Source organism: Triturus cristatus, chromosome 8, assembly GCF_964204655.1.
Source record: "Triturus cristatus chromosome 8, aTriCri1.1, whole genome shotgun sequence".
NCBI lineage: Eukaryota > Metazoa > Chordata > Amphibia > Caudata > Salamandridae > Triturus > Triturus cristatus.
Genome location: NC_140591.1, coordinates 1,113,320,069 through 1,113,340,028, shown reverse-complemented (window position 1 = coordinate 1,113,340,028; position 19,960 = coordinate 1,113,320,069). Strand labels below are relative to the sequence as shown.

The 19,960-nt window shown below is 44.8% G+C and overlaps 1 protein-coding gene across 3 annotated transcripts in view; it reads right to left on the bottom strand.

Moving 5' to 3' along the window:
* LOC146805455 (granulocyte-macrophage colony-stimulating factor receptor subunit alpha-like) overlaps positions 1-19,960 on the bottom strand; it is a 409,263-nt gene that overhangs the window by 306,852 nt on the left and 82,451 nt on the right. For all 3 annotated transcript variants that reach the window (XM_085622687.1, XM_085622686.1, XM_085622685.1), the window contains one exon: positions 17,136-17,299. Coding sequence is in view for 2 of the 3 variants with exons in the window: in XM_085622686.1 (XP_085478812.1) it covers positions 17,136-17,299 (164 nt within the window). In the remaining variant the exon portion in view is untranslated. The remainder of the gene's footprint in view (positions 1-17,135; positions 17,300-19,960) is intronic.

Here is a 19,960-nt window from a genome sequence, read left to right as displayed (position 1 = left end):
TTTGCCTTGCTGTCTAGAGATCGACATATTTTTAACATTAATTTCTCAAAAACTACTGATCGGATTACACTAAGCCACAAAAATTAAGCCTTCTGGGTAAAGATCTAACTTTCTGTCATATTTGGTGTAATCCTGGTCAGCCATTTATTTCTGTATTGCTTCTGAAAATACCTATGGGAAAATGTAGGATAGTGACTTATTAATAGGTGGGAGTATTCACGTTCAGCTAGTAATAATACCACAATCACTAATAGATCTAGTCAAGTCTCAGGAAATGAATCCTTCCTCAACCCTTCGTAGCTTAGCAAATGAGCAGCCAGGCTTAACTTAAGAGAAAGGAATGTGTAAAGCATTTAATACCATGAAAACAGTAAATAAGTAAAAGGCACAAAACAAAAAAAATGACACCAACACTACAAAAATCCAATGTAGGAAACCAGAGATAAGAATTATTAAGGATTAAATTAAAACATTGTGCATTCTACAGCCAAAAAGCATAAAGCACCACTTGTGGCTATCTGGTCGCGCAGACCGGAACAAAGTCAAAGTTTTAGGCCGGCCACGATGGAGCGCGGGATGGATAGGCTGGAGGCTAGGTCCCGGTCAATAGTTTACCTTCCGACTTTTTCTTGGTTCTTTTGTCTCATCGATAGGCTTGTCGGCGGGTCCTCAGGCTGCTAGATCCAGAGTTCGAATCGACAAAAGCAGCCGGCTGCAGTTCGATGCCTAAGTGAGCCTCTGGAAGTCTTTGTCCTCAATGTCCACAGCGAGGAGCACCTGAGGGACAAACCAGCGCTGTCGAGTCAAATCGCAAATCGATGATGACGGAGTCACTCTCAACATCGAACCAGTTTCATCCTGCAGCTTCCTTTAAAACTTTGCAGAAAGTTTCTTTTTCCAAAGATTTTGCTTATAGAGAGTTCAATTTTTCAAAAATATTTTTATTATAATATTCTTTATAACCACAAGAGGAGAATAGTTAAATACAAGCAAAATCAGAAAATATCACATTTACATGATCCATCGATATATCAGTCTTTTCTGGGGCAAAAACCCCATTACCATCATATAATAAAAATTCTAATAATAAAGTGCATATAGTGTTTTGCATATTGTAAAAAAGACAGAATTCATTCAACTTCATTTCAGAAAAACTTAAAACGGCCCTAATGAGACAATACTGTCTATACCTTGTGATCGAGAGATCACCTTCCCACCCAATTCTGTAGGAGGGCCCAAATCTGTTTACCCTTTTTTTCTTGTGTTTTTGCCTTTTCGAAGATATAGGTTACTTTCTAGATTATATATTGAGAGTAGCTGTGCTAACCATTGATGTAATTTAGGGGAGACCAGAACAAACCAGGCTGCCGCTATGCAGATGCCGACTACAGCCATAGATTAGGGAGAGGATGTAGCCTTACGGCTAGAGCAGTCAACCTCTGAGCTGGGGAACTGGGTTTGAGTCTCGGCAAAGATGCTCAACATCCTGTGATTCTGGGCAATCACTTAATCTCCCTGTGCCTAACAAAAATAAATGTGTCCATCTGTAACGAAACAGGGGCTCATGTAAAGCACTTTGATACCTGATATGTTTGGGTCTAGTTCGCGCTATGTAAAACTAAAAAAAAAATAGATACAAATGAAACACTGCTGATAACCATATTGTTGTGTAATCCTAGTAACACTCAATTTCCAACAATGCTCCTGTGCAGTCCAGGAAAATCTAGTTGCAGCTGAGTTAGTCTTCTCTTTTGACTTTTGCAATGACTTCTTCCAGCACTTTTATACCTGGTGCTGATCAGGGAATCCACTCCTTTTCCTTTGAGTCAGGTACCGCCCGTTCTTGATGGAGCCTTATGAGTGCAGCAGGTGCAGTCTTTCAGAGTTCAGGACTTCTATGGTGCAGTCTAGGGGTCCAGCAGGATAATCCTCATTCTTATGATGCTCCAAGCAGTGATCTGAAGAGCTCCTTTAGCTCTGCCATATTTATATTCCATTCTGGGTTTGCAGAAGTGGGAACACCCCAACCAATGGGAATAAGGCTGCCTCCCCCTGCTACAACCCGTCCTACGAAGTGTGGCATATTTTTGACCCAGAAGGCAATATTCTCCCAAAAATCAAAATGTAAAAAATCTTTCTGTGATGTGTGTGATTGTGTAACTCAGCACAGAGGTGTGGCCAACAACTGACTATACTCCCCTTCCAGACCCTCTCCTAATCTAATTTGGGGGGGGCTGCCATCTGGTCGGGGATCACAGAAGTTGGCGCTGGGCCCTATACATCTGTTCTCCTGCCTTTGAAGTCAAACTTACGTCCCCAGCACCCTTCCTCTTCCTGGCTTCTCAGGGAAGCAAATCTCGCACCAAATGGCAATATTGTTTCAGCCTCAGGCCTCTTCACACATACTCAGGGAGAAAACTGGCTCAGGCTAGCAATGGCTGGCCAGTCAGAAAGAGGCTGCGACAGGGCTGCTTTAGGTAACTTTAGATAGTACGTTCTAAAACTGCTTACCTATAAAATTTATAGTAAATCCAACCTTGACATAGTGTTGGATTTCTTGTAATTATTATTCAGATACTTTGAATGATATGTCTAGCTAGCTTGAATCAAAAGTTAGGATTTATTAAGTTTAATAAAGCCTTCCCATGTTAGACAATGGGGAAAGCAGCACTAAAATAGAGAAACATGATTTTGGTTGGATTTCCTTACTAGGGCATATAAAACATCTTTTACATTGCCTCTGCTTTTTATGACAATGCATCCTACCCTTGGAGCACCTAGGGCATACCTCAGGGGTAACTCATTAGTCATGAAAACGTAACTTGGAAGTACTTTTAATTCTAAAGTCGAATTTGGACATAGTTTTATTTTAAAATCAGTCTGCAAGGCAGGCCTGGCTTTAAAACGACACCAAACACCACGGCATTGCACACCTAAGTGCATTAGGTCCACTGGAGTCTCTAAACCTACATGCCCTACCATATACTAATGACTTACAGGTAGGTTGTATTTGCCAATTAGAATCATACCAATTACCATATACCTTTAGAGCACAAAGCACAGGCCCTGGGGCTGGTTAGCAGAACTCAGGGCACTTTCAGACTCAGTAACAACCAGCATCAGTCAAAAAATGGGGTTGATATGGGCAAAAAGAGGACTTTCCTACACGCCCCCTGAGATGAAAAGTGATGGGTAACTTACCTGCAACCTGATAGTCCTCTTCATCTTAGAGGAAAAACCTGGAAAGTCCATCTGCATTGGCATGGGCAGTCCCAGATCTGTGTTCCACTGTGACGGCCATCCCCTGTAGGGAAATGAACCATCTCAACAATTTTGTGTTCTCCTTCTCATCTGCATGAGCCATCTGAGAGGTCTGTGGTTAGTTTGAACATGAAAGTTAGTTCCAAACAGGTATGGTCTTAGCTTCTTCAAGGACTAGACCACAGCAAAGGCTTCCCTCTCAATGGCACTCCAATGTTGCTCTCTAGGGAGGAGTTGCCTGCTGGTATAGGCAACTGGTTTATCTTAGCCTTCTTTATTTACTTGTGTCAGTACTGTCCCAATCTCTTCCTCTGCAGCATCTCTCTGGTCAATAAATGTCTTAATGTATTCAAGGGCCATTAGGACTGGTGCTGAACACATAGCCTTCTTCCGAGTGTTAAAGGCTTGCTGAAATTCTATGGTCAAAATTACTTTTTTGGGCTGTTTCTTTGAAGTAAGCACAGTCAGGGGGGCCAAAATGGTCCCATAGGTCCGCATAAACCTTTGTAGTACCCAGTCAGGCCAAGAATTGCCCTGATCTGGGCCTGGGCCATAGGAGCTTCCCAATCCAGGATGGTCTGGATATTGGGCTGGAGAGGTTGCACATGGCCTCCACTTACCAGGTGGTCAAGGTACACCACTGAACCTTGCCCTATCTGGCATTGGCTTGACTTGATAGTCAGACACACCTGCTGCAAGGCCTAAAGCACTGCCCTCTGGTGGACCAGGTGTTCCTCCCAGGCGAAACTGAATGCAGTTCTGTCATCCAGATAAGTTGCACTAAACGTTTCCATTATAGACAGGACTCTGTTAATCAACCTTTGGAAGGCGGCTAGGGCATTTGTCAAGTCAAAGGGCACTTTGAACTGAAAGTAGCCCTCTAGGGTGGAAAATGCTAACCTCTCCCATGCTCCTGGACATGGGGTAATCTGCAAGTAACCTGAGGTTCAATCAATTGTACTCAGGGACTCTACAGGCCCGAATCTGTCAATTAGCTCATTAGCTGTAGGTATAGTAGGCACAGTCCTGGGCACACGAGATGAGGATATTTACAATGTTAACTTCAGTCTCAAAGCGTTCTATAAATGCAGTGGTCGACACCAGTATGAGTTCGAAACGTTTTTTTATATTGCAGCTACGACTATGTTGATCAAAACAAAACCAGCCGACACGTGTTTCGTCACTAGGAAAGGTCCTGTGACTCATCAGGGCTGGGAAGGATACAAAACATAGGGTGAGTAGAAAAAGGGGTAAACATAGGGTAACCTAGCAGTTGACATACACAGGGAATGGTGAGGAAGGGATCAACCTTGGTGTATCTAAAGAGGAAAAAGAGAAAGCACTGCGCGACACATATGGTGAGAGGTGACTTTTGTGAATGTGCCGTTCTCATGAGTCAGAACCCATGACGAAGTCGTGGGAAAGCATGGTAAGACAGTGACTCTTGTGTGTGTGCCGCTCTCATGGAATGGTTATCATGATAAGAAATGCGGGAAAACATGTTATATGTGGTGATGTGGCATAAAAAACAAGTTCAAGCAGTAGTGGTGGCAGAGATTATCCCAGTGGACAAAAGGAAAAAGTATACAATAGCGGTGGTGGAAACAGTATCATACATAGTGGGCAATGTGAGCCAACATACATTGGCAGTTAAAAGGCCTCGAATAGAGAGGAACGGTCATATCACAGGTAGTGAACTAGCAACGGGGGATTGAGAGACCCTAAGTGGAAGAAATTCGGAAACTACGCAGACAAGGAAAACGTGACCTACTCAGAGCGCTGGGTCAGTGGCTAATGCAAGGTAGAGAGCCAGTTACCTGTATTGCGAATGGATAAGAAGTTGAGCAGGCCCCTGTTTGGAAGAGATATGAGAGGACAGGGGTCAGTCAACGGGAGAGGCAACCACAAGTCATGGTCTTCCTGAAATGGAGTGGATGAGTATAAGGAGATGCTCACCATAAAACCGGTGATAATTCCAACCTGGTTGGGGGCGTGTGGAAGACTTAAAGTGCTGTGAATATCGGCACTGGAAAGCGTGCCGTGTTGAGAGTGAGGTGCTTGTGGATGGTTGTGGCCGCTGTGGGAGAAGACAAGGGGTTCAGTTGTGCCCGATACTTTATTGAGTCGGAGAGGGCATGCACAGGAAAACACCTACCGGGCTAGTATTGAGCCGTGCGGTGTGATCAGATCGACAGGCCGGGGCAGGTGCGCCGAGGCGGCGGAATGGAAGATAATGCTGTAGGGAATTGAAACGAAAGTTGGAGCCAGACGCAAACGGAAAGCCGACTGAAACTTGAAATAGGATTGAAAATAACGTGGGCTCACCCTAAGGGTTCCAATGGGTGGAGATCCAGTGTCTGGCGGTGATGCGGGGGTTCAAGACGAGCTTTTCGAACTCATACTGGTGTCGACCACTGCATTTATAGAACGCTTCGAGACTGAAGTTAACATTGTAAATATCCTCATCATGTGTGCCCAGGACTGTGCCTACTTTACAGTGTGTATCCTGTGATTCACACATTCCAGGGGGTTATCGGGTTATTCCCCGACCTGGCAGCACCGTAACGACACAGGTCCATAGATAGTACACGCAATAGCCCGACCGCCATTCTTCCTGACTTAACTAAAAACCCCACCCCTAACCTTAGCTTTAGGTATAATTGAGTGTCAGTCTTGGTGACTCAATTCAAACCTATGCAGTGCACAAAAAACCTTAATTCTTTCTTTCCCTCTTGGGGATTAGGCTTGAGCACCAGTACCACTGGACTGACCCATGGGATGTCAGAGGACTCAATTACCCCAACTCAAGTATCTTGGCTACTTCAGCCTTAATGCTGACTTTGACCTGGTCAGACAACCTGTACAATCTGTTTTTGCAAGTAGGCTGTGACCAGTGTCAGTGTAATGGACACACGAACAGGTGAATCCAAGGATCAGGGAGAACAGCCCAGCAAACTACTCCAGCATGTTTGCAGTCCTTCTGTTGCTGGTCTGTCAACTTGGGATAGAGTGCTACTCCCTCCGCTGACCCATCTGAGTCACAGGCTCCAAAACCCACATCAACTGTCCTAGAATGATACTCTGCCATTGTAGGTAGCCTTCTGGCTATACCAGGGCTTAATAGGCTCCTGGATGGCATCCAAGTTGCTGCTTCCTCTCTTCATGTACTCTGCCATGAGGGACCGCAGGCTTAGCACATCTTGTTTTGGCTCCTTGAGAGGCTTCTCCTAATCTTCTCTAACCAAATACTTAATGGCCGTCTTACAGAGTGGTCAAACAGTAACTTAAAGAGGCTAAAACCAACCCCCGTCGGTGGCACCTCTCTGTAAGCAAACAGCAGGCATGGGAGAATAACATCCTATCTCCTCATGAGCTTGTCGGATCAACCCATGATCATGCTCTTCAGGGTCTTACTGAATCTTTCTACCAGACCTGGGGATGATATGGGGTGGTGAACTTTCAGGTGACACCACATTTATCCCACATCGCCTTCAGGTAGGCGGACACAAAATTAGTCCCCCTATCTGAGACTAGCTCCTTTGGGAAGACCACCCTGGTGAAGATGCCAAGTAGGGCTCTGGCCACTGTGGGAACAGTGACCATCCTAAGGGTTAGTGTTATATTCCCAGGTTGGGCCCATGTAGTGAAGCAGCTTATTTCTTACATTGTCCTCACAATAACATTTTTTCTGTGAACTTTTGCACACATTTCCATGCACAAGAATGTTGTGAGTGCTTGCGATTTCAAATAGTATAATGACTTCAGGATTTTATATGGATATTTTAAAGGGAAGCATGATTCTAGACGATTTTAGGAGTAGTTTTGAACTTTTTTAAAGTTTATTTCCTTATGGTCTGCTGGCTTTTTAGATAGCTTTTATAAATTGACCCTTAGTATGAGGAGTGAGTGTTATATTCCTGGGTTAGGCCCATGTTGCAAAGCAGCTTATTTCTTACTTTGCCCTCACGATAAAATTTTGGCTGTGAACTTGAGCACACATTTGCATGCACGATAATGTTGGATTAGTTTCTCTGAACCAACTTTGTTTACACATCTACCTTTGCACAACATTATCACGATACCTCAAACATCATGTACTAGGCCTCTTTACGCTCTATGTACAAATGTCATCCTTTCTTCATACAAGGGGCGACAGGGCTATCGGTATATCCATAACATTGCTAATATACACATACTTCTCAAGGCTGCTTTATACTATAAATAATGAGCATCCCGGTAGATTAGCAGACGAGGCATTTCAGATAACACTGAGGGTCCGTTCATGCTGAGATTTCACCAATCAGTGGTCTGACATCTCCGTGAGGGGTGTCCAGTTCATGACCAAGATGTGTTCCTACATTCTCTTCCATCAGGTAATGGGGTTGGATCATCCCTAGGTGAAATTCTTGGTTCTACATCTACACACACTCTAAGTACACTCAGAGTAGGGTTTACATAGTAGGAGTATGCTTGATTACTGCCTTGTTTTATATGCCTGCATATATAGACCGTCTTAGCACCATGGTAGAACTATATCTACTATTTACACTTTTGGTGCTTGTAATCACTTTTATCTGCTTCTGTCTATTGATCATTGCAGCATATGTATTTTATACAAGAATAACGTTGGTCCAGTAAGCATATTGAAAAATGTCCCACAGTGTATTCTTTGTATACTTTCTTGAGAATAAGTAAGCACGAGTGACTGAGCGAAAGGTTATTTACTGTTTCCACAATCCCTGAGGAGTCAAGGTTGGCATGTTCACTGGTTGCCAGAAACCATTTGCTTCCTGGTAAGGTTAGGGGGGGCTTACGGTGCCACTGTGAGCTAGTTGGTCTATAAGCCAACATACCCTGCGGGGGTGTCCGGACTCAGTCAAGGCACCAAGTCCCTAGTTTATGTTGTCCAAAGAAACACAAATATCCTACAGATTAGTAGGAACTACACAACCGTAGTTCTTCTGGGTACCTGGTGGCATGGTCTACTGCCACCAAGATACAACTGTTCCCAGAAACAGTTAGCAGGTCTGGGGGACCAAAAATGTCAATCCCCACCCTCTCAAAGGGAGTCCAACCACTGGCAAAGGTATCAAGGGAGTCTTTGGACTGCCCTCGGTATTGCCACTGGCTTGAAAGGTACACAGGAGCTGCAAAACTCCTTGTCAGACATAGGGGGCCAATTGAATTGATTAATCAGCCCTTTCCAGGTCTTAGTCTATCCAAAATGCCCAGCTAAGGGGATGTAATGAGCCAATGTGAGGAGGAACTCTATACTTGTGGGGGACCCTGGCCTCAGTATAGAGAAACCCATCTTCCCAATAGACCCTATCACCCTTCTCTTGCCTAGACGCTGTCTGCTTCAAGCCCTCAAGAGTTGGGCAACCTCTTTGTTCCAAGCACAGCTCCTCTCTGGTGGGTCAACTGGCTCCTTGCAACTCTGACAAGTCAGGCAAATCCTGCAGGGGTGGAGTTCCTCCTTCTGAGGCCAGATGCTTCCTCGTCAGGGTTGGACTTCTTGAGCTGCTTGGGCTGGTTCACCAGACTCTTTGCCCTTTCTCTTGCTCTTGGAGGCTTGGCCCATTGTTACAAGGTCCACGTGTCCATTACTCCCTTGATGTGCAGCCTGTGCCCTTGTCACAGCACAAACCCACCCAGAGAGATACAGCATTTGACCATGGACCTGCCTTTGCACCCTTGACCACTCAGGAGCTTTAAGATAATTTCAAAGTAGACACTCCAATGGAAGGGCAGGAGACATAATTACCTTCTTAGGGACAGTCATACCTTCCCATTCCAAGCTCACCATTGTCATGGCATGGAGCTTGACTCTGTTGTCTGCATAAGTGACCTAGTGAAATACATCAGGTAGGGTCTGCTGTGGAGAAGCCAGTTTGTCCAACAACGTGGTCTCACTAGCTCCTGTATACCTTAGAACCTCAGCCTCAGTCTTGTTGATCTTAGGCCTTTGCCTGTACTTTTCCATACTTGGAGGTAAGGCTACCTGGGTTGCAACTTCCACCCCACCCATGGAAACTAAGGTCACCTCTGCATACCCTTCCCCCATCTCTGGGCCATCTTCCACCCCCAAATCTACACTAGCAATCCCCTTGGACTGCTCACCTGTGGGGGGCTTATTTGTGCAGACTTTATCTCTTTTTTTGTGTGTTTTGGCTGCAGGCAGTCAAGACGCAATCCTGCCTTGGTAGGGTCAAAAGATCTTCCCTGATATCCCTTCCCCTTGTAAGGGGCTTGGCTCTGGGAACTCCTTCCCAGGGCTGGTGTTTCACTACTAGCTCTAGACAAGGCTCTGCTTACTGTGTGTGTGTGTGTGGAGAGGTGTTTAACTTCCTCATCACTGAGGTCTAAGGGATAGTACGCTCTCCTGTACTTTAATCTCTGGAGCCTCCTCTACGGTGTTGATACTCAAGCTGAGCTGTCAAGGCTGTTGTCTTATATAGAGGCCCTAATATAGGCATGACTCTAGATGTCCTAATATAGGCATGATTCTAGATGCCCTTATATAGGCATGATATTTCACCTACATTAGTTCCCTACACTACACAATAAAGAGCTCTGAGGATTGAACCTTATCTAGTTTCAATTCTGGGTGCAGAAGCAGGGTTTTTCCCTGAACAAAGGCCTCTTATAACATCTCCAATGGGCTCATCCATTATGTATGAGCATTCATGAGGGTTCTTGGAAATGAAGCAGAAACTACACCACCTGCATAATATCTATGTACAAAGTTCCTCCCTTACGTCTTCCAAGATAAGGCAGAGGGAACCGAGACTTCCAGGCCGACACACTGACCAGAGACGCTGAGGCTCCTGCATGCAGATGCTCCAGCTGACAGTGGTCTGAACATCCTTTGCGGGGTGTCCAACTCGAGACCAAGAAGGGCTCCGACATTTCTCATACTTCAGGTAATGGGGTTGGACTAAATCCTAGAGGGATTCTTGGCTTTTAGACCTACTCATATGCTAGGTACACTTAGATACATCTAGGTAGGCATCGTAGGAGTACTCACACTTTTATCATGCATTTTTTATTTATTCATGCTAATTGCACCATGGTAGAACTGTACTATCTGTTTATATTCATAGTACTGCTACTGTCTAATGATTGTGACAGCTCATATATTCTACACAAGAAAAACAACTGTTCAATAAACCTTTTATTGAAATGCCCAGACTGTTTATTCTGTGTATCTCTGAGATAAACGAAACGAGCATGAGTGACTGAGTGAAAAGTAGTACATTGTTTCCACGATCTTGAGGGATCAGGGTTGTCATGTTCTGAGGCTGCCAGAAACTAATCTCTCCCCGATAAGAGGAGACACTAGTGCCACTGTGAGCTGGCTAATGCAAAAACGCGGTGGGGGTGCTCAGAATTAGTCTGCCACCAATCCCACAGTTTATGATATCCAAACACGCCGGTCCTGCATGGGTACTATAGGAGCTACACAACCGTAAGCGCCTTTATCAGCACTGTCTTCCTGGAATTGGAGGGTGCTGGTTATACCCTATTCCTACACAGGTCCCTAAGCTCTTCCACTTGGAGAGTGGGTAGGATAGCTAGATCTAACTTTTGAATCACAAAAAACTTTTGCAAAAATTGAGGTCAGATTAATGTATAAAAAAATTAAAAAATGAATCAATTACTATTAGTCCGAATTAAAAGTCAAAACATTTTTTGCACCAGGTATATTTAGAGGATTTTAAATTGCCCAACCTAGATACTGAATGGTGTTACTGAACACAAGTTCTGGATCCCACCACTGTGAGAAGCTGGCCTGGTATATGATGTCCACTAATGTAAGTGTGCTCCTTGCACCAGTCCAGACAACCCTTATGGTGATTTTGGAGGTCTCAGACAGACTTAGAAAGCTATCCAAGTGGTAGCTGTGGAGAGCAGCCTTCAGGCTTAGTCTTGAAGGAGTGTAAAGCAGCTTGTTTTACCAGAATGCAATCTTATAGTATAGATTCAATGAAAAAGAACCACACAAAGTATTTATAAAAAATATGTATTTATTATATGACACTATCTAGTACGTTACAGTACCTCTCACATAGTGATAGACACAAAGCACACAATACCTTAGCAAATAAATCACAGTATATAGCACTAATACACAGTGGGCCCCAGGGGGGGACCAAACCATATACTAATAAAGTGGTATAAGAACCACGACTTGAGTCAAGTCAATGTCGAGGAGACGCAGAATTGCTGGGGACCCACAGAACCACCCAAGATAAGTAGATAGGGATCCCACGGAGAGCGTGTGCAGTGTGTGAACACGACCACGTGCTCCGTACAAGTCTATGTGTAAGTCGCGGTTGGAATTTTAAAGATTAGGGACCCTTCCCTGTGGACCCTGAAGAAACCCTGCAGAAGACAGAAGGTTGGAGAGCCACCCCAGCCATAGATACCATGGTACCCAAGTTACCTATCTCAGGGAAGCCGGGTGCATAGGTGTGAAGTGACATCGGAAACCGCAGTCAAACCCAATGGAGGAGTTCAGGAAAGTGCTGCTGCTGGAAGAGGAGAAAGTGTTCGAAAAAATCCAAATGTGGATTCTTATTGAGGAGTACCTGAAAGCAGAGGGGACAGAGTCTATGTCACTCAGGGGTGACCAGGAGACTTAGAAGACGAATGCCCTCCGATGTCGAGTGCTTCAGGAAAGATGACAGTGACGTTGACTTTGCAGCTGCGAAGACCAGGCGATGCTGAGGATGGCCAGGACCCAGATACGTGCTGTCCAGTGAAGGATGTTGAGTGCTGAGGGGTCGGTGTCCGGCGGGAGCACCAACAAGCCTTGGCAAATTCAACCCACGCCGGAAGTCAAGAAGGTGCACGGTTGGGACCAGCAAGGTCCAGGAGACTCACCACAAGCAGGGGAGTCAGTGCAGGCCATGAGCAATCATTGGAGCCCAAAAGAAACAAGTGTGACCCTCCAGTGGACTCACAGGCCAGAGGAACTGTATTCTCAAGAGGACCTCAAGCAGCTCATCAAAAGATGCAGGCCACAATGCACACGATGCGGTGTGGCTGAAGATTCTGGTCACTGGAGGTGCTTGAGGTTGGGGCTACTTGGAGCCCGAAGATCTGTTTGCAAAGATGTCAACAAGCCTCTGCAACTGCAATGGGGACGCGGTACTCAGGGGTTCGGGTATTGTAACCCCAACACGGACTACTAGCCTCAAACTTGGTGAGAGGGTAGAGCAGGCCTTGAGAGGTGGGGAAAACCACCACCTGTGTTGTAGAGCCCACGGAGTCCGGAGAAGCTCAGGATCTGCAGACCGGTTGACTTAGTTGTGGTGCCTGCGAATGCAGGGGAGTGACTCCTTCACTCCAAGGGAGATTACTTCAGTAGTCCTTGATGCTTCAAAGGCCTTGGATGGTTTCTGTATGATGCACATGCTCAGATGATGCAGCAGACTGGAAGGGAAATGAAGTCAGGCCCAAACAAAGTCCAGCAAAGTCCAGAAGGCCCAGACGGTAGAAGTGCAGTGGTTTCAGTTCTGAATCTTATCACACAAATCTAGGGACCAACACCCAGGTAAGCCCTTAAGTACCCTAAGGAGAGGGTTGGGAAGATTCAGGGGACCCTCCTAGGGGAGGGTCTGGACAGTGGGGAGGTTACTCCCATGTCCTTTGTCCAATTGCGCGCCAGTGCGGGAGCCAACGGTTCCCATGACTGGTTTGAACTGGGCTATACGCAGGGACACCAAATGTGCCCCTCATGCAGATTTTCAGGCACTGGCAAGAGCACTTACCCAGCCCTAATACACTAAATCCTGTCTGAGGGGTGGTCACACCTCCCTGTGACAGGATGCCTATTGTTCTACCTTCCCCTGCTTGAGTTTGGCTCAGCAGCAGGAAGACAGAAATGTGTCTCTGGTCGTCAGCAACCATTTTGTGCTGTTAGGACTAGAAGGCTGGTAACGGGAACACTGAGAGCCTAATGGAGGGCTCTTCCACTGCTTGGAAACATACCTTCCACACCGTTTATGGTGTGGGGGTATGATTCCAACATGTTTGATACCAAACATGATACGATTCGTTGCAGCTGTTTTCGAGATGCCATCGGCCGATGGGGAGAACTTGGGACAATGGACTCCGTAGGCTGCAGGGGTGTCCTGCTCATGCAGGGGCACCCTCTCACTTAGAACTAAGCACCCTACCTTCAAGATTGTAAAGGCCTGCTATAGGGGTGACTTATGGGTTTAAAGTTTAGTGACCCTTAGATATAGTAAACCTATATCTTTAGTAAGTGGTGCATGCACCAACTTACACAGGCTGCAATGGCAGGCCTGTAGTTCCATTTTGAATGGTCTCTCATGGGTGGCATAAAACATGCTGTAGCCCATGGGAGACCTCTAGGGTACCTATGCCTTAGGTACATGGGTACCATATACTACAGACTCACAAGGGTACCCCAGTATCCAATCTGGGATGTACCTAAGTACTGAACACAACAATTTAGGGTGAAAGCAGATACACTGGGGTCCAGATTAGCAGGATCCCAGTCAGACTAGTCAAAAACAGCATCACATCAAGCAAGAAGTGGGGGTTAACCATAAGAAGCAGATCCTACTTTCTTACAACCACTGTGAACCAAATGTAGGAAAGCGGGTTATTAGTAGGTTAGGGTACTCACAACAATCACTAATAGGTCCAGTCAAGTCTCAGTATATTAATCCTTGCTCAACCCTTGGTAGCTTAGCAAACAAGCATTCAGGCTTAATTTAGGAGACGGGTATGTGTAAAGAATTGAATACCATCAAGACAGTAAATAGGTAAAAGACAAAACACACTAAAAAATCCATCACCAATTTATAAAGATAGAGAATATCAGAATCTTTAAAATGACATCAAAACAACAAAATTCCAATGAAGAGAACTGGAGATATCAATTTTTAAAGATTAAATAAAAAAATTGTGCATTCTAGCGGCAAAACGCATAAAGCTCCACTCACAGCTATCTGGTCACGTGGGACAAGGACAAAGTCAAAGGGCTTTGTCTCGGTAAAAAGTTCACCATTGGATTAAGTCTTTTTCTTTGTGTTTTTTTGTTTCAGGTTCGGGCTCATAGGTGGATCCTCGGGTTTGCTAATTCCAAAGTTCAAATCAACGAGCATGATGCCTTGGTGAGCCTCTGGAAATCTTTCTCCTCAACGTCAATGACGAGAACCTCCAGGGCTTTCAGCAGGACAAACCAGTGCTGTCAGGCGATTCGCAAGTTGACTGTGGCGACTTGACTCTCGACGTCGATCGGGTCTCTTCCTGGAGCTTTTCAGCAAAACTTTGCAAAATGTTTCTTTTTCCACAAATCCTCCTTGTGGAGAGTTCCTTGGAGAGATTTATGGGTCAACTAGCTCTGGCCAAGGGTTCAGAGACTCTGGATTTCCTCTTGGGGGCAGGGACTCAATTTACTACAATACACCCATGCAGTGCAGGAAAATCTAGTTGCAACTGGTCAGCGGGGATAGTCCTCTCTGACTTTTGCAGATTACTTCCAGCAGTTTTGTGCCTTTTGCTGATCAGGGAGCCCACTTCTTTTGCTTTGAGTCAGGCACCGTCTTTTCTTGGTTGTGCTTTATGAGTGTAGCAGGTGCAGTCTCTTAGAGTGCAGGCCAAGGGTCTGGCATGGCAGTCCTTCTTCTTCTGATGTTTCAGACAGTGATCTGATGTACTCCTGCAGCTCTGCCTTATTTATCCTCCATTCTGCTCTTGCAGGATGGGGGTGGGCACCCCCCAAAAATGGGAATGAGGCTTGCGTCCCCTGCTATTACCACTTCCTGTGAAGTGTGGCATATTCTTGACTCAAAATGTAGTATTCTCTGAAAAATCAAAATGGAGAAAAACGTTCAGCAGTATGTGTGTCTGTTTAACCCAACCCAGAGGTGTGGCAAACAACTGACTACACTCCTCTTCCAGCCCCTCTCCCAATTTGATTAGGAAGGGGCTCACATCTGGCTGGGGATCAAGAAAGTGGGGGCTTTTTGCAACAATACACACTACCCTTGGGGCACCTGGGGCAGACGTTAGGGGTGACTTACACGTAATTAAAAGGTCACTTTTGATTGTGGAAGTACTATTAATTCCAAAGTCGAATTTGGTCATAGTGTTATTTCAAAATCAGTCTGCAAGGCATTATACTAGGGACATAACGGTAGCTTGTCTTTGCCAATCGGAACTATACCAATTAAAATATACCTTTAGAGGACAGAGAGCAAGCCTTGGGCCTGGTTAGCAGAGCCCAGAACACTTCAGAGTCAGTAACCATCAGCATCAGTCAAAAAATGGGGATGACCAGGTTAAATAGATGACTTTCTAAAGAAATTGCATGGGAAAAATGTGCTTCGGGACCTTCCCTTTTTCTCAGCCCCACTGAAACTTTGCAGGAAGGAACTGAGGTGGATAAACATTTTTTCGAACGCTTCAGGAAGATTCATTAAACAGCACCAAAGTCACTCTGCCTAGGGAATCTCTGACTGAATTATAATGATGTATCAACAGACTGGTAGAGATAGGATTAAACATAGGGACGCAATTGGGACAGGAATCAGATTCAAATTTGGATATCTGCCCAAATTACTTTTTCCTAAATATCTCTAAGACTCGTGAACCAGCAATCATTTCTCTCTTGCATAGCTCCTTTGTGAAATGATTGGCCCTGTCCAACCAGCAGGTGTCAGTAGGGAAGCCTCTTATGAAGTAATATAACCTCAATCCCTAAGAATCTAGTAGTTATAGGCCAATCTCTTTGTTACCTGTGTAGAATACAGCCTGAAACCTGTCTAAGTGATCCGCTGATGATTCTCCTTCTTTTGCTTACAATTGGAGATCTTTGTCCAGTTGCTCTTGTCCAGACACACTTCTATCACAGCATTCAACAATATGCCCTTATCTGCTGCTATAGCAACCTCATCCAACTTCAGAAAGAGACTCAAGATCTGGCTCTTCAATGGAGACACAGCACCCAGATATTTCTAGGGGTGACAGTGTTGCGTTTACAAAGGCTGTTTGATTGATTCACCTGACCGCATCGTGGCAGTCACTTTTATCCACCAATCGGTCTCTTACTTCACTAGGCACCACCAACCTTATGAATTGATTCACATCTGCCCAATTTGGCTTATACACTTCAAACACCAATTACAATTCTTCTCAGACATTTATGCGGCTCTCTTGGATGTTGGGGACATGTTTATTAATGTGGATTATGTCAGCTAGGGGCCAAAGGACATGAGCGATGCTTCTTTCTTGTGGGGCTAGGATAGTCATTAAAGAGGAGGATATGAGGGAGTTGTTGGAGGGCCTCTGTATCACTAACAGATGGGGTATGCTGATTGTCGTGGTCATTTTGGTTTCTATTTCTAGCCCCACATCCTACAGTACACCTCAGACTTTCCCAGGTGATGGTTGGACTACTGTCCCGGCCCATTCTGTGCTTCTTGGAGGTCAAAAGAAAAAGGGATTGGGAGCAGGAAAGATGAGTGGTGGAGTCAGCAACAGGTTGTGTTACTTATTGAGGCCCAATCGAAGTCTCCTAGCATCAAACTCAATTTTCATGTGAAAACACAAATCTCACACAAGTGTACTACTTCGTGTCTATACATCAACAGGAGGTTCAAACAGCCAGTACCTCCTGAGACGCGACCCAAGCCTCACTTGAGGACAAAAGAGGTTTACTTACATCTGTATGCCTACTACTATTTGTTATATTTAATGGCTGGAAAATGTACCGAAGAAACAGCACATTTTCACATGCACAAGAAAAAATGGTATAACACTTAGGAAAGCCTCTTTTGTTTTATTGTTATTATAGTGGTAGCTATAAAGTATATGGACGTTTGTAAACAATTTACCAGTTTTGCCGCCCAAGTTGACTCTGGTGTCTTTTTAACTTCAACTCGATAGCAGGCTTTTTTCCGAGGCTCTTGACCAAAATCACAGTCCCAGGTCAGGGTGTACTGTCCAGGTTTTGATACTGATATTTGGAGGTTTGTAGGTTGTGGCAGCTGTTCGATACCTGAAAGATAATTTAATTTTAGTTTATTTTAACAATGCTGTACTGCGAACATAGTGCGATTGGTAATTCAGACTATGTGGCTTGAGCAATAAAGGTGCAACAGTTGTACAAATAGTGCAAGTGCAGGATAAAAATGTAAACAAACGAGTTTGTCGTGAGACAATTTTTGCTCTGTCTCAACAGGTCTGCCTCTGGGGGGGATGCTGCATCAAGATTAATGTATGTGGAGGAAATACATCCTTATGGTTCAGTATTGGTAGAAGTTAGATGCAATCCTTGTTCAATTGTTACTCTGTGTAGTGGATTTCACTCTGCCTTTCAATAGTGTAGTTAGCATTGAATTGTTCTTGCCCTGTAAGGCAGGTCCAGCTCCGGAGTTGGGATTTTCAAGGTCCGTGATAAAATTACATTTTGCCGTTTCAGCACCCCCCCGCCCCCACACCAGGGTCTTATATAACACCTTAACATTGCTAGAAATGTATATGTAGAGATGGCTCATACCACTTACTTCCAAACCCACCCATTGGAGATCTGACAATTTTTTAGCAATATGTATGCATCATAGGGATATGTGTACAAATTTTAGGGATTGCGATTCTTTGCACACCGCTCGCAAATAGGAAATCGCAACTCCTAATGTATGAAACCCATTGAGTTTCATTTTGCGATTCTTGATGGGGCTGCAATCGACCTACCTCATGAATTTTAATGAGGTAGGTTGCATTTTGCTACCCATTAGGAACTGCTGTCATCATAGGTATGTTGGCATGCTGGGGTCAGCAGACCACTATGTCTGTGATTCCTTTTTATTAAATCAATCTTTTTTTATTTTATTTTTTTAAATGCAGCTTGTTTTTCTTAACCCTTTCCATGCGACGTCACGGTGGGCGTGCGCAGAGGACGGCCGGGGGCTGTCCGAACCCCCCCACTCATTAATTCGCCCGCACAGCAGGAGAATTCCATGCGCGTTCAAGGGGTTTAAGGAAAATGGGATGCATTTCATAAAATAAAATGAAACGTTTAAGTTTCATTTTTTAAGAGTAGGCAGTTGTCCCTTTGACAACAGCCTGCTGTTAAAACATATTTATAATAACGTTCACAAACAGGAAGGGGGTCTCATAGGGACTCCTTCCCATTTGCGAATGGTTACCACCACCCTTGAGGTATTGGTAAAAAATGTATGTTTCCCACTGGTAATTTGGTTGCAAATCATTCACACATACCACCGAGAATCGGTTTAGGAAGAGACACCCTAAACATGCCCCTTCCAAAAAAACTAATTGCTAAATACAATTTGTCACGATTTGTGTTTTGTACATTTGAATAACCTTTTTTTGCGGTCGCAAATGGCCGGATTCTGTGAATCAGACAGTTAGCAACCTCAAAAAAGGTTTTGTATATATGGCCCATAGCTCATCTCCCATAGCTGTGGAATGATTGACAGTACATGAACATCTCAGAATGTCCTGGTTTTTCAGCCTGCTCACAGACCCTATTGCAACACGGGTCCATGGAGATGTCTTGGGTTCATTTATCTACCCTTTGATCCTCCATTTAACTTACGTATTTCTTCTTTGTATTGGTGTAGCCAGTGTGACATGGACCCTAGTGCAAGGAAGGCAATGAAGCCCCTGGTCGCTTTTGGTACTGTCAAATACAGCAATATTCCCTGGTCCCCAGTGGCACTACATCAGCTGCACCAATTGAAGCTAGGCCCCTGCCTCTTCGTTGTAATTCTCTTCCATTCTCCCCCTGGGAAGGTACCGTGACCAGTGCCTCAGTCCCATTGGAACTGGATCAATGAATGGAACCAGTCCTACTGATTTTGGAAATGCCATGGGCTTGGCTAAAGGATTGGTAGGAGCAGGCATTCCACTTCAAATTTAACTGACAATGTGTGTCCCTGGTGACTGAAGTCTGGACTAATGACTCACAGAAGTGGCAGCAATGATCCTTGAAAATGGTGGTGCACAGTACTTGCCCAGTGAGTGAGCTTGCAGACGAGCCTGACTTCTTCTAGAAGTGCTCAGTTTGACCCATTTTTTTCAAAATGTGCTAGGATGTCCACATATATCAATAGGTTGCCAAGGTTGCATTTTGTCACGGGTGCCCCTTATTCCAAGAAGTATTTTTCATGGGTACGTACCCCCTTATTCCAAGAATTATTTACAATGTGCTGGTGCTAGAATTTTGCCATTGATGCCATCCGTATACCATTGGTGACCCGTACATCAAAAATGACTACCAGTATGTCACAACCTTTATTTTCTAATTGTGGTCTGCACCATATGCCCCTAAATATAACAAGGTTGTCCTCCCTGAAGCCAAAGTTCACCTCAAATATCCCACCAATTTCCCATGGATGGCCCTTATACAAAGAATTGCCGCCAGTGTACCCGGCCCTGCATTTTGCCACACATGCTCTTCCTTGTGCCAATAATGACATCCAATATGCCAGCCAAGGGTGCCTCCATAAGAGAGAATTACTTACCTTCAATATGACACGGCCAGCAGCAGACTGGGATGACACACATACATATTCTCACTCATTGTCTCACTCACTCTCACATACTGCCTCACTCACTCACATGCTCTCACACTGTCTCGTTCACTAGCCCACTTACAAGCTCACTTACATGGGCCCTCACTCTCCTGTCTATC